This window comes from Coregonus lavaretus (genome assembly GCF_964263955.1).
Source record: "Coregonus lavaretus genome assembly, chromosome: 12".
Taxonomy (NCBI): domain Eukaryota; kingdom Metazoa; phylum Chordata; class Actinopteri; order Salmoniformes; family Salmonidae; genus Coregonus; species Coregonus lavaretus.
Window position 1 is genome coordinate 49,918,202 of NC_139999.1, and position 15,305 is coordinate 49,933,506.

The following is a 15,305-nucleotide window of genomic DNA, read 5'->3' on the forward strand; positions in this document are numbered from 1 at the left end:
GATGAGCTTCTCTGAGATGGTTTCTGACGGTTTGTGCAAAAATTATTCGGCTGTGCAAACCCACAGTTTCATCAGCTGTCCCGGTGGCTGGTCTCAGACGATCTCGCCGGTGAAGAAGCCAGATGTGAATGTCCTGGGCTTGCGTGGTTACACATGGTCTGCAGTTGTGAGGCCGGTTGGGCGTACTGCCAAATTCTCTAAAACGATGTTGGAGGCGGCTTATGGTAGATAAATGAACATTACATTCTCTGGCAACAGCTCTGGTGGATAATCCTGCAGTCAGCATGCCAATTGCACTTTCCCTCAAAACGTGAGACATCTGTGGCATTGTGTTGTGTGACAAAACTGCACATTTTAGAGTGGCCTTTTATTGTCCCCAGCACAAGGTGCACCTGTGTAATGATCATGCTGTTTAATCAGCTTATTGATATGTCACACCTGTCAGGTGGATGGATTATCTTGGCAAATGAGAAATGCTCACTAACAGGTATGTAAACAAATGTGTGCGCAACATTTGAGAGAAATAAGCTTTTTGTGCATATGAAGAATTTCTGGGATCTTTTATTTCAGCTCATGAAACATGGGACCAACATTTTACATGTTGCGTTTGTGTGTGTGTGTGTGCGCGCGCATGCGCCTGTGTGTGTGTGTCTGTCTGCATGCATGCATTTGTGTTTTCACGTGTGTCCATGGACAGTGTGGTTGGAATGTGTTTGGTTGTTTGTACTAAGTAGAGGTTGGAGAGTGACATGCTTCAGGCCAGTACCTGTCTATCAATACTGATGGTCTGTTGATCTGAAGACCTTTTGTGTTTTTGTAGCTGCACTCTGCTATGCTCCTTGTTATTATAAACCTCTGTCTGTCATTCTGATCTCTTATACAAAAGTGTTTCATTTTTTGTTGTTGTGTGTTTTGATATTTTCCTCATCTCCATTGACAACTATAGAATCTTCATTCCATATTATGAAAATGCTGTTGGTGAATGGTGAATGACATGGACACTTTTCATGAAATTGTCCCTTTTGGTGGGCATAAGGATAACAGCATCCCCCTATAAAATGACTCTTATGGACACTCATAGAATAAATGTCACAGCACATAGAGGTTGTTTGTTCTCCAAGTACTTTAATGGGTCTCAGAGCAAGCAGAGAGAAAAACATGTACCACAATGACACCTGCTGGTGACTTGAATGGACACTAGGGGTTGACTTTCATGGGGCTTTTACAATTTAAAACAAACCCTTTGTGGGTAGGAAAAGTTACAGTTAGACTGAGGATACAGTTCGACTTCCTGTGATTCTAGGTGGATATATGTAGCCTGTTTGACATGTCACTGTTCTGTTCTGCAGGTAAATACAGTAATAACTTGGCTAGAAAAGTGAAACTAGTGGAAGGGTGAAAGGTAGGTTGGAGAAGCACAAATCTGCGACAGATAGATCTACAGTAAACTAACTGCACCGTCGCCCGTGATGATGAAGTCTCCTCATTCGTCGCTCTCAGCCGGCTGTTCCTCGGCATGGTCGGACGCCGCATCAGAAGCCACATTCAAGGTCACCTCGGCTTCAACAGTCTTGACGAAGGTGGTCTGGGATTTGGTGTTTGGGACAGTGGAACTGCTATCGACACTGACGCTGGCATCCATGTCTCTGCTGGTAGCCATGCTGTTGCTGCCTTCCAGGCTGATACTGGCATCCACGTCTCTGCTGGTGCCTTTGGCACCTCCCAGGCTGATGCTGGCATCCACGTCTCTGCTGGTAGAGACCTGGATACCGTTGGTGCCTCCCAGGGTGATGCTGCCAGGCAGGTCGAAGCTGCTGCCTACATGGCTGCTCTCATGGCAACTGGCGTAAGTGCTGATGCCGTAGCTGGTGCTGCTGCCCTTGTATCCCCCCATTGAGCCGCTGACATAACTGGTGGTGCGACTGCTCTCCAGGGGGTAAGAGTTGTAGTTCATTGCTGGAAGTGGAAATGAACACGTCGGGTTATTGGAGTTAACATGGATTTGTGTTATTTATTTCTCCCATTTATTTGACAGGTACAATGTACATCAGTGGAGGCTGCTGAGTGGAGGACAGCTCATAACAATGGCTGAAATTGAGTAAATGGAATGGCATCAAACACATAGAAACCATGTGTTTAATGTATTTGATACCATTCCACTCATTCCTCTTATGGACTCTTATGGACACCCATATCACGAACCATTACCACAAGTCTGCCCTCCCCAATTAAGGTGCCACGAACCTCCTGTGATGTACATTAATAAGTAATAAACAATAAGTGAAACAGCATAGCTGTGGGGTGTGAGGGCATTCACTTACAAGAAGACTGTTTGGAGATGTTGACCGACTTGATTCCATTCACCAGCCTGGGGAGGGGAGAGGAGAGGAGGGGAGAGGAGAGGAGAGGAGAGGAGAGGAGAGGAGAGGAGAGGAGAGGAGAGGAGAGGAGAGGAGAGGAGAGGAGAGGAGAGGAGAGGAGAGGAGAGGAGAGGAGAGAGAGAGAGAGAGAGAGAGAGAGAAGGGAATGTTCAGTGAGCAAATGAACTAATTGGTCATTATCAAATTCTCCTAATCTTAGAGTCTGGTCATTCAACACAATGTTTTAATGCTCTCATGCCTGAATGATTTCCTCCTTCCTGTGACTAATCTAAAAGAACATGGCCCCAAGTCTCGTACCTGCTCTCCTCTCCCTCCAGCAGCTTCCTGTAGGTGGCGATCTCAATGTCCAGGGCCAGCTTGACATTCATCAGCTCCTGGTACTGGCGTACTTGCATGGTCATATCCTGTTTGGCTCTCTGCAGGGCCACCTTGAGGTCGTTAATGCGAAGCCTAGCATCCTTCACCGCCAGCTCACCACGCTCCTCTGCCTCAGCGATCTGGTTCTCCAGGTGGCCGCGCTGTTTTCAGGCAAACAATGTTTTTAGTCATGTTCGTATTGGTAGATGTTGGTTACCCTACCACTGAGTAGGAGAGAAAGTCTATCCACACCAGGGGTGTTACATAAAAATACACTGGGATACATATTTATTGAGGAACATAATGTGGCACTCACCTGACCCTTTATCATATCAATTTCAGACTGATATCTCATGATTTTGCGGTTGATATCTGCGATCTCTGCCTTGGTGTTTTTCAGGTCGTCCTCATAGTTGCTGGCTGACACCTGCATCTGTTCATACTGTTACAGAGACAAAATCACGTTACTGTCAGCAGCCAAAACATAGAGACATAACATAACAGTGAAGTCATCCATCAATGCTAGCTTCTGGCTAGCAGAGTGGATACCTGAGACATTCCATTGATTCCATTCCAGACATTATTATAAGCCATCCTCCCCTCAGCAGCCTCCACTGGTCTCCACACTAGCACACCATTTAGGCATTGGGCATCCATTCTCAGTGATATGCTAGTATGGACATTGGAGCATAGCCAGTTTTGAATCTCGGAAAGGTCACATAGGCGGTTTCGGGTGCCTCACTGGAGAAGGGGCTTACTTTCTGCGTGTACCAGGTCTCGGCCTCAGCTCTGCTGCGGTTGGCGATGTCCTCGTACTGAGCGCGCACTTCGGCCACGATGGAGTCCATGTCCAGGTTACGGCTGTTGTCCATCTCCACCACGACAGAGGTGTCCTTGATCTGGCCCTGCAGCTCACGCAGCTCCTGAAGAACCAAGAGAGGATGGAGAGAAGCCTTTAGATTTCATAAAGCATGGGCTCCCGAGTGGCGCAGCGGTCTGAAGCATCTCAGTGCTAGATGCGTCACTAAAGACCCTGGTTCGATTCCAGGCAATATCACAATCAGGCTGTGATTGGGAGTCCCATAGGGCAGTGCACAATTGGCCCAGCAGCGCCAGGGTAGTCTGTCATTGTAAATAAGAATTTGTTCTAAACTGACTTGCCTAGTTAAATAAATAGAAAATACTCTACACACAATTTATTCAAAATCCAATGAACTTTCAAAGTTCTTGAAATTTTCCGTATTGACTGACCTTCATGTCTTCTATTAATGATGGACTGTCGTTTCTCTTTACTTATTTGACCTGTTCTTGCCATAATATGGACTTGGTCTTTTACCAAATAGGGCTATCTTCTGTATACCCCCTACCTTATCACAACAAAGAAATTCCACAATGTTAATTTAAATGCATTCCAGGTGACTACCTCATGACGCTGGTTGAGGGAATGCCAAGAGTGTGCAAAGCTGTCATCAAGGCAAAGGGTGGCTATTTGAATAATCTCAAATATAAAATGTATTTTGATTTGTTTAACACTTTTTTGGTTACTATATGATTCCATATGTGTTATTAAGTACTTTTGATGTCTTCACTATTATTCTACAATGTAAAAAATAGTAAATATAAAGAAGAACCCTTGAATGAGTAGGTTTGTCCAAACGTTTGACTGGTAGTGTACCTGGTAAAATAATGATTAATAAAAAGCTCTTAGGGGGCCACAAAAAAAAATCAGTGATTTCTTTGCCATATTTTGTTTTATATTTTCCCAAATTATGTTTTCTCAGGTTTATTTTTCCTGGTTTTAGATTTTTTGGGGGGTTTCAGTCTCAAAATTAAAATTGTTTATCGAGAAACAGCGAAATTGGATGTTCTGAGTAAATGTCAATGCTTAATTCACATCAGAAAACATTTTATTTTGGTCTGTAATTCCCCTTTAATTGGGCATCTTGCCCTTTAATTGCACATATAGTGTGCCATCTAATGTTCCTGTCTAGTGATGGTTCTGTACTGCTGCTGCTCATTTCATGGCAAAGTTTGCAAATAACACATAATAGATACAAATGATAAACTTACTCATGATATACTTCTGCCAGGTAAGTCTACTTTGCCATTAACAGTATTTCTGTCAACCCACAAGCCAGTTATCACATCAACTGGCTCTAGTGATGGGCATTCCGAGTCTTTTCTGTGAGCCGGCTCATTTGGCTCCATTCACCTAAAAGATAAGTTAATTTGGCTCCCAAACGGCTCTTCGTTCAGTAATGCTTAGATATTGACCTAAAGCATGAAAAAATAGTAAATCTCTCATTAAAAGCCTGAAACGTTGCCTACCATTATGTCAGAACGTGAAACGTGAGTTCAAATTCATTTTTAACTGACCAAATTATTAGATGGCCTACAAAAAAAATGGACGACTCCTCACTATATAGTTCCTGCACTGAGGAATTATCATCCTCAGAGAATGTTTTATAATTTATCTCCAGATAACTGCTCAAAAAGCAATAGTAAAAGTACGCAAATCAGGGAGCCAAATGAATGGCTCTTTCACATATGCGATTCGGTTCCTGACGTTCACCAAAAAGAGAAGTTCAAAAAGAGCCATTAATTCGCAAACGACCCATCACTATTGGCTACACACAGAGTGATAGAAAAATTCCCACACCACACGGACAGAAAGGGGCAATATTGCTGGAAATTGTTTTAGGTTTGACTTTTTAAGCTAATATTGGCTAACCAGGGGTGGGATAATCAAATCAAATTCAAATCACATTTTATTTGTCACATACGGAATACAACAGGTACAACCTTACCATGAAATGCTTACTTACAAGCCCTTAACCAACAATGCAGTTCAAGAAATAGAGTTAAGAAAATATTTAAAGTAAAAAATGAAAAATAACACAATAAAATAACAATAACGAGGCTATATACAGGGGGTACCGGTATCGAGTCAATGTGCGGGGGTACAGGTTAGTCGAGGTAGGTAGGGACTATGCATAGATAATAAACAGCGAGGGGGGGTCAATGTAAATAGTCCAGGTGGCCATTTGATTAGTTGTTCAGCAGTCTTATGGCTTGGGGGTAGAAGCTGTTAAGGAGCCTTTTGGACCTAGACTTGGCGCTCCGGTACCGCTTGCTATGCGGTAGCAGAGAGAACAGTCTATGACTTGGGTGACTGGATTCTTTGACAATTTTCTTCTGACACCGCCTAGTATATACAGTAGGTCCTGGATGGCAGGAAGCTTGGCCTCAGTGATGTACTGGGCTGTACGCACTAACCTCTGTAGTGCCTTACGGTCGGATGCCGAGCAGTTGCCATACCAGTCGGTGATGCAACCGGTCAGGATGTTCTCAGTGGTGCAGCTGTATAACTTTTTGAGGATCTGGGGACCCATGCCAAATATTTTCAGTCTCCTGGGGGGGAAAGGTGTTGTCTCCATGACTGTCTTGGTGTGTTTGGACCATGATAGTTTGTTGGTGATATGGACACCAAGGAACTTGAAACTCTCGACCTGCTCCACTACAGCCCCGTCGTTAATAGGGGCCTGTTCGGCCCTCCTTTTCCTGTAGTCCACGATCAGCTCATTTGTCTTGCTCACATTGAGGGATAGGTTGTTTTCCTGGCACCACACTGCCAGGTCTCTGACCTTCTCTCTATAGGCTGTCTCATCGTTGTTGGTGATCAAGCCTAACACTGTTGTGTCATCAGCAAACTTAATGATGGTGTTGGAGTCGTGCTTGGCCACGCAGTCAAGGGTGAACAGGGAGTACAGGAGGGGACTAAGCACGCACCCCTGAGGGGCCCCAGTGTTGAGGATCAGTGTGGCAGATGTGTTGTTGCCTACCCTTATCACCTGGGGGCGGCCTGTCAGGAAGTCCAGGATCCAGTTGCAGAGGGAGGTGTTTAGTCCCAGGGTCCTTAGATTAGTGATGAGCTTTGTGAGCACTTTGGTGTTGAACGCTGAGCTGTAGTCAATGAACAGCATTCTCATATAGGTGTTCCTTTTGTCCAGGTGGGAAAGGGCAGTGTGGAGTGCGATTGAGATTGCGTCATCTGTGGATCTGTTGGGGTGGTATGCGAATTGGAGTGGGTCTAGGGTTTCCGGGATGATGGTTTTGATGTGAGTCATGACCATCAAATCAAAGCATTTCATGGCTACTGACGTGAGTGTTACGGGGCGTTAGTCATTTAGGCAGGTTACCTTCGCTTTCTCTGGCACAGGGACTATGGTGGTCTGCTTGAAACATGTAGGTATTACAGACTCGGTCAGGGAGAGGTTGGAAATGTGAGTGAAGACACTTGCCAGTTGGTCCACGCATGCTCGGAGTACACGTCCTGGCAATCCGTCTGGCCCCGCGGCCTTGTGAATGTTGACCTGTTTAAAGGTCTTGCTCACATTGACTATGGAGAGCGTGATCACACGGTCATCCAGAACAGCTGGTGCTCTCATGCATGCTTCAGTGTTGCTAGCCTCAAAGCGAGCATAAAAGACATTTAGCCCGTCTGGTAGGCTCACGTCACTGGGCAGCTCGCGGCTGGGATTCCCTTTGTAGTCTGTAATAGTTTGCAAGCCCTGCCACATCCGACGATCTTCAGAGCCGGTGTAGTAGGATTCAATCTTAGTCCTGTATTGACGCTTTGCCTGTTTGATGGTTCGTCTGAGGGCATAGCAGGATTTTTATAAGCGTCCGGTTTAGTGTCCCGCTCCTTGAAAGCGGCAGCTCTAGCCTTTAGTTCAGTGCGGATGTTGCCTGTAATCCATGGCTCTGGTTGGGATATGTATGCACGGTCACTGTGGGGACGACGTCGTCGATGAACTTATTGATGAAGCCGTTGACTGAGGTGGTATACTCCTCAATGCCATTGGATGAATCTCGGAACATATTCCAGTCTGTGCTAGCAAAACAGTCCTGAATCTGACCGCTTCCGAATTGAGCGAGTCAATGGTACTTCCTGCTTTAGTTTTTGCTTTTAACCAGGAATCAGGAGGATAGAATTATGGTCAGATTTGCCAAATGGAGGGTGAGGGAGAGCTTTGTATGCGTCTGTGTGTCGAGTAAAGGTGGTCTGGAGTTTTTTTTTTTCTCTGGTTGCACACGTGGTCCTCTGTAGCTCAATTGGTAGAGCATGGCACTTGTAACGCCAGGGTAGTGGGTTTGATCCCCGGGACCACCCATACGTAAAAATGTATGCACACATGACTGTAAGTCGCTTTGGATAAAAGTGTCTGCTAAATGGCATATTATTTATATTATTTATGTGACATGCTGGTAGAAATGAGGTCAAACGTATTTAAGTTTGCCTGCATTAACGTCCCTGGCCACTAGGAGTGCCGCTTCTGGATGAGCATTTTCTTGTTTGCTTATGTCCTTATACAGCTCATTGGGTACGGTCTTTTTGGTGGTAAATAGACGGCTAAGAATAATATTGATGAAAACTCTTTTGGTAGATAGTGTGGTCAACAGCTTATCATGAGGTACTCTACCTCAGGTGAGCAATACCTCGAGACTTCTTTAATATTATCGCACACCAGCTGTTATTGACAAATAGACACACATCCTCACCCCTCGTCTTACCAGACGTAGCTGTTCTGTCCTGCCGATGCACGGAAAACCCAGCCAGCTCTATATTATCCGTGTCGTTGTTCAGTGAAACATAAGATATTACAGTTTTTTATGTCCGTCAGGATAGTCTCGAACGGATATCATTGTTTATTTTCCAGTGATTGCACGTTGGACAATAGAACGGATGGTAGAGGCGGGTTACCCACTCGCGGACGAATTCTCACAAGGCACCCCGAACACATCAAACACACCAAGACAGTCGTGAAGAGGGCACGACAAAGCCTATTCTCCCTCAAGATTTGGCATGGGTCCTCAGATCCTCATAAAGTTATACTGCTGCACCATCGAGAGCATTCCGACTGGTTGCATCACCGCCTGGTATGGCAACTGCTCGGCCTCCAACCACAAGGCACTACAGAGGGTAGTGCGTACAGCCCAGTACATCACTGGGGCCAAGCTTCCTGCCATCCAGGACCTCTATACCAGGAGGTGTCAGAGGAAGGTCCTGGAAATTATCAAAGACTCCAACCACCCTAGTCATAGACTGTTCTCTCTGCTACCGCACGGCAAGCGGTACCGGAGCACCAAGTCTAGGTTCAAAAGGCTTCTTAACAGCTTCTACCCCCAAGCCATAAGACTCCTGAACAGCTAATCATGGCTACCCGGACTATTTGCATTGTCCACCCCACCCCCTCTTTTACGCTACTGCTACTCCGTTTATTATTTATGCATAATCACTTTAACTCTACCCACATGTAAAAATGTCCTCAATTACCTCGACTAACCGGTGCCCCCGCACATTGACTCTGTTTCGGTATCCCCTGTATATAACCTCCCTACTGTTATTTTATTTTACTGTTGCTCTTTAATTATTTGCTGTTTACTGTAATGTCTACACCTGTTGTATTCTGCGCATGTGGCAAATAAATTTTGATTTGATTTGATCTCCGCCCCCTGTATTTCTGTCTTTTCTTCTCGATAATGACTGGGATTTGGGCCTGGTCTCGGAGAAGCAGTATATCCTTCGTATCGGACTCATTCAAGAAAAATCTTTATCCAGTTCGAGGTGATTAATCGCTGTTCTGATGTCCAGAAGCTCTTTTCGGTCATAAGAGACGGTAGCAGCAACATTATGTACAAAACAAATTACAAACAATGCAAAAAAACATACAAAATAGCCCTGTTGGTTAGGAGCCGTAAAACGGCAGCCATCCCCTCCGACGCCATTATCTTAATGTCAAGTTCCGCTGATTAAATAGTAGCTGGGAGCTTGCAGTGTCTGATACTTGTGAGATTTGCTTATCACATTTTGCGGTGGAACACGTGAAAATTGCATGTACTTTCAGAATTGTTTGGCGAGCTACTCATAGGTGGTCTTCGAGCTACTGGTAGCTTGCAATCGACCTGTTGGAGACCCCTGAGCTAGGCATTCAAATGTTTTCTGTCAGTCTCTCCCATTGCAATATAGACGTGGTACATTACCGCGTCATAGATAGTCCTGAGGAACTCAAGCTCATCAGTAAGACAGTCCCGCTTGGCCTTCAGCTCCATCTCCATCATGTAGGCAGCATCTGCATCCTGAGAAAGCATAGTAGAACATACCTGGTTCATGTACTTTTCTACTTCAGCCAATTTTTGTGGTTAAGCAACAATGCACTGTAAGTTATCCATGTAGGGGGGCTTGTAGAATTATTTAGTCTACTGACCTTCTTGAGGAGAACAAAGTTGTTTTCAGACTCGGTACGCTTGTTGATCTCATCCTCATACCTGAGAATAGAGCAAGCCCATCAATCAAACAAGAAGCATTGCTGACAAGCTTAAAATTAAAGAACGTTTAGGATTAAAGATTTGAATTTATTCAATCAAAAACAATAGCTCCTTGAAATCATAACACTGTATTTGAGACTCAACATACACCACTTTTAAGTTAAGAAAGTAGTTCAATAATAATCAAATTTGAGTGAACTACCCCTTTAACTTTTAATGTCAAACCCACTCACTTGGTCTTGAAGTCTTCCACAAGCCCTTTCATGTTGTGCAGGTCCGACTCCAACCTCATCTTCTCGTTGCCCAGGCCGTCGAGCTGTCTGCGCAAGTTGGAGATGTAGGCCTCAAACATGGCGTCGATGTCGGAGCGGGTGGTGGTCTGGTCCTGCAGGAGGCTCCACTTGGTCTCCAGCATCTTGTTCTGCTGCTCCAGGAAACGCACCTGCAGGGACAAAAAGGGAAATGGTCAGTGTCATTGACTGAAACTTGTGAATGACTGGATGAAGGAAGGAAGGGATGGCCAAGGTGAGAGAGGAAGGAAGGGTGGATGGATGGATGGAAGGCACGAACAAACAAATGAATGAATGGTAGGATGAATTAATGAATGAATTCATGTATATATATTATGCATGAATGGATGGAGCAAAAGTGTGAATTTATGTACAGACTAATGAATGGCCAACAAACAAATGTGTGTCATTGAAGCAGAGTACCGTGTTTCAGCATGATGTGGCACTCTTTCTCAATCAAAGTTACACACATGATTCATGTTGTTCAAGTGTTTTCTTTTGACCCCCTGCCCCTGGGTGGGGTTCCACTCAAACACAAGCATGGAGGAGAGAACAGAGGAGGTGTGTATCTCTAAGGTGTGGAGGAGGGGTCGAGGAGGGGTCGAATGCCGCACATAGGTTAACCTGGCGGTAAACATAACTGATTTATGGCTTAACCTGTTAATTGATCCTTGAATTCTTTGGTTCTTTACAAATAAGGGATGCTTGAAACATGTAATCAATGTAGTTGACAGTTGATAAGCCCTGTGCAGGAATGGGCTGATATATCTGACAGTGAACCTGCCAAATCCTGTTTGAGTGTGTAGGCCACAATGGCACATTGAGCAGACAGGATCCTGTGACAAGATAGATTCCTGCCCAACAACAAATCCCTAGTAGCCTACAAATTCTGCAGACAACAAAGTGTCACCATATATCATTTTGTGGACTTAAGAGTCAGTAGTTAATTTCTAGAAGGGGTTTCCAAAAAACAAACTCTGTATTCATACAACCAACCACATCTTGTGCCTCTGGCCCTATTTAATAATAATAATAATAATAATAATAATAATAATAATAATAATAATAATAATAAGCCATTTAGCAGACGCTTTTATCCAAAGCGACTTACAGTCATGTGTGCATAAATGTTTACGTATGGGTGGTCCCGGGGATCGAACCCACTACCCTGGCGTTACAAGCGCCATGCTCTACCAATTGAGCCCATCATGCCACTCTTTATTTTACAGTAAAAGGGGAGTGGTCAGTGCGGGAGGGTTTTCTGTTGAAAACCAAGTTTGTATTTTATATTCTTGCATGCCTAAATAGTACCCAATTAGTCTTAATGTATTTCCATAGTTTTGTTGACAATATACCTTCAGTTTTGTGCACAATGTTTTGCACACAATGTATATTCAGTACGGATTGACTGGAGCAGGGAGCTTATTCGATGAAGTTAAAAGGAATTGTTATAGCTAACATAAAAAATCCAAAACAGATGACCGAAATCACAAGTGAATCTGCCCCTTCCCAAAGGCCAAGTTAATACAAACCAGACATGGGTCAGGTATTTTACTGTGCAATGCTGTAAAATACCTGATGTGAGTTAGATTTAGCTTGACCGCTGTGCAGAGTGGGCGAGGTTTGCACCTTCAGGACTACTCCACCATTGTAAAAGACAAGCTAAATCAAGCTCAGCTCAAGTGTATGAAAGTATTTGGCATGCACTATGCATTTGACCCTGGTGTGATCAAAACTCATGAGTAACTGACCTTATCGATGAAGGAAGCGAAGCGGTTGTTGAGGGTCTTGATCTGCTCCTTCTCGTGGGTGCGGACCACCTGGATGTTGGGGTCGATCTCCAGGTTCAAGGGTGCCAGCAGGCTCTTGTTCACCTGAACAGCGGTGATTTGAGGGGGTCCCGTACATGTCATCTTCCCACCCCCCATCCCCATACCACCCCCCATTCCCAAACCACCACCAACACCCATGCCCGCATACCCAAACTCCATCACGCCCCCTCTTTGCCCGGACCCACCAGCCACGTACCCCCCAACTACCCTATAGCCACCTGCTGCCACACCCCCGGCACTGCTGCCAACGCCCCCATAAGAGCTGCGGACGCTGTAGCTCTGTTGTCTGGCGCCGCCGCCATAGCCGTCGGAGAAGGAGTTGCTGCTGAAGTTTTGAGGCCCCATGCCTGCAGAGGAGGACCTCACAGAGTAGCTGGTACTCTTCACAGCTCTGGTGGACATGATGACTTTGGTTTTAGCAAGTGCTACAGTAGGTGGTCTGTGGAGACTGGGAGATTCGCTGCAGAGAGAGAGAGACTCGTGCAGATGGAGCTCACTGTTCCCTGGCCCTCTTTTTATCTGGAAAGGGGAGGGTCCGAGGGGTGTTGTGATTGGCTAGCATGCAGTAGGGGAGCGCAGAATGCTGGAGAAAAAGAATAGAGTCATGTTACATATTTACAGCACACAGAGTGAATTTGAGAGTACAAAACGTACATAACAGGGATTGGAGCTGCTTTTCCTTGTTTGCAGCATTATGTGCTGTTATAATGATATTCTGACCATTCATATTATAATGTATTTATGTTAGAGTCTCAATGCAGTTGACCAGTGCAGAATGCATTCTTTGCATCATCAAAAACCTCTTCAAAATTCCTAATTAATTGTACAAAAACAAAGTACAGGTCTGGGAATGGGCTCTTGTTAGATGATTGTTAATGAACTTGGTGCTTGGCATTATCATTAACAGTTTGTCACCATTAAGAATGTACCTTGCTGCAGCAGGCATTTTGCGTGTGGAAAAAGTAACTTTCTAATGCCCAGAACTGTATTAGTGAGCTAACATACAGTATATAGTGCAAAGATATTCCATTAGTCATATTCTCCCAAAATCAAGAGGCGTATTTCAATATGACCAATGAAATCTTACACAGACCAACTGCACTTGTAAGCCAGTCCTTCTATACACATTAAACCTCATACAGCAGATTGTGCAGCTTTTTACTGTCAGATATGGCGAGTCTGTGTTGATAGTGACTGAATGACTCACAGTTGTGGGAAAAGTGGGTTTTAACGTAGACTTTAGTGACATTCCATATCTTAACACCCCTTAAAGTGAGTCACACATACTGTATAATATGTTGCAATACATTTTTACACAGACAACTTTATTGTGTGGAGAGTGTCACATAGGCTATTGATTACCTTCCTCTCTTATCTTCTGAACGAAGAGCAAACAGTGGTTGTTTTAGTTTCCTCTCTATAAAGAATGCCCAAGCCCACCTTGGTCAGACACACCCTTTTTCCCCTGCACCATGAAAAGCAGTGTATGACCCGTATTCATAAAGTGTCCCAGAGTAGGAATGCCTTTTAGATCATAATAAATAAAGACTATATGGACAGGTGGAATCTGATCCTAGATCAGCACTCGTTTTATAGATACTGGCCAGACATCTATACCCGGAAGTCACATCCTGTACAAGTTGTCGTTCTTGTACCTGTACATTTCTTTAAAGTACGATGTATACTGTATCTTTACCTTCGGGCTTCACTTCTTCTAGTGTTGACACCGTGATTGACTAGAATAAGACACTCACTGTACTTCAATGGAAATAATGTGATTTAGTTGATTAATAGTTAGCAGTTAGAGCAGGGGTGTCAAACAAACCACCCGCGAGCCGGGTCCAATATGGGCCGCGGGTGGTTTGAGTAAAATATTTTTCTGGGGGGGGGGGATACGAACCCAATATACTTTAAAATGACTAAAACCAAATCGAAACTGTGTAGAAATTATAATGGACCTATATTCATACAGTTTCTTGACTATCCAGCTCACTAGTAATGGCTGTGCACAGTCAGTAGACCTACATTCATATAGTTGATTTGCTGTCCAGCTCGCTAATAGTCACTAGACAGTCAGGGAGCATGGAAAATTCCCAAAACGATGGATAGAGGACTATTTTTTGCAAATTCTGAATGCAAGGAAATATAACCAATTTTCAATGCGGCCCTCGGGACCTCGTTGAAGACCGAATGCGTGTTTGACACCCCTGCTTTAGAGAATGGGGTCCTTGAAAGAGCCTGGCCTATTGTGTTCACATGCAAAGCAAGGGGCCCCTTTTTTTTATTTAGCCCTGAGCAATGAAATGCTCCTATAAACACGTGGAGCACTGTACAGGATGACTGTAATGACAAGAGAGCATATCAAATGTTCTGAGGAGAAAGTAAAAGTCTGTGCTGACTGTTGACCCAGACATGAAGCATGTGTATGGATGTGGGTGTGTAGGTGTTTTACCCAAGTTAACCCATGCACTCCCCTGGGAAAGGCTTATCAGAGTTTAACTGCTGGGTTGAAGAGATAAGTAATGACTGTCACTCAATGAACTAAATAACTCACCTCAATGAAGTCAGTTGGGGGAAAATGATATAGTATTTCATTTTTCTAATAATTTAGACTGATCTGATCGAGTAGTAAATCAATATTTTTCAGTTTATCCCAGGTATTGGAAACTTGAACTCCATTTGTAAACAGTCCCGAAGTTGCGCTGTGAAGAGTTTGCACCAATGGATTACTGTATGTATATTTTGCCATACGGAAGTAACATGGCTCATGTTTGCATCGGCCATTGGGAGCCTTATCTGGCTCAAGCGTTACCAATGACCTATTGTTAAACACATTCATCACTAAACAAACAAAAACAGCTGCAGCTCTCTAATCCTATCGACCTTAATAACTGACATACGTGGGACAAAATCTCTCTTTTCCTTTCTGGGAGAAATCACTGCATTCCTCATCTGTCGTCAGAGACCTTGGGTAATTTAAGACGCCCTTTGACATCTGACCCTCTCGCCCCGTAGCCTCCAGAGTCGAGAGATGTTTTGGTTTGTGTGCGTCGGTCTTCAAATGCGACACATAAAGATTGGAATGTGCTGAGGTAAACACGTACATGCGATGAGTG

At 44.3% G+C, this 15,305-nt stretch overlaps 1 protein-coding gene across 1 annotated transcript; it reads right to left on the reverse strand.

Moving 5' to 3' along the window:
- Positions 1–1,105: 1,105 nt before the first annotated feature.
- LOC311139036 (keratin, type II cytoskeletal 8-like) lies at positions 1,106–12,671 on the reverse strand. The gene is made up of 9 exons (XM_084173879.1): positions 12,109–12,671; positions 10,301–10,509; positions 10,007–10,067; positions 9,783–9,878; positions 3,497–3,661; positions 3,055–3,180; positions 2,679–2,899; positions 2,322–2,368; positions 1,106–1,956 (listed from the first exon to the last, which is right to left on the reverse strand). The coding sequence occupies exons 1-9, from the start codon at positions 12,589–12,591 to the stop codon at positions 1,484–1,486; spliced, it is 1,881 nt and encodes a 626-aa protein (XP_084030005.1). The 5' UTR covers positions 12,592–12,671; the 3' UTR covers positions 1,106–1,483.
- Between the last annotated feature and the right edge of the window lie 2,634 nt (positions 12,672–15,305).

Excerpts from the sequence above, each read along its gene's own strand:
- LOC311139036 (XM_084173879.1), bottom strand. The coding sequence starts at position 12,591 with ATGTCCACCAGAGCTGTGAAGAGTACCAGCTACTCTGTGAGGTCCTCC. Across the intron at positions 10,068-10,300 it reads GTGGAAGACTTCAAGACCAA|GTATGAGGATGAGATCAACA; the intron begins GTGAGTGGGTTT and ends CTCTATTCTCAG. Across the intron at positions 1,957-2,321 it reads CATCTCCAAACAGTCTTCTT|CAATGAACTACAACTCTTAC; the intron begins GTAAGTGAATGC and ends TTCCACTTCCAG.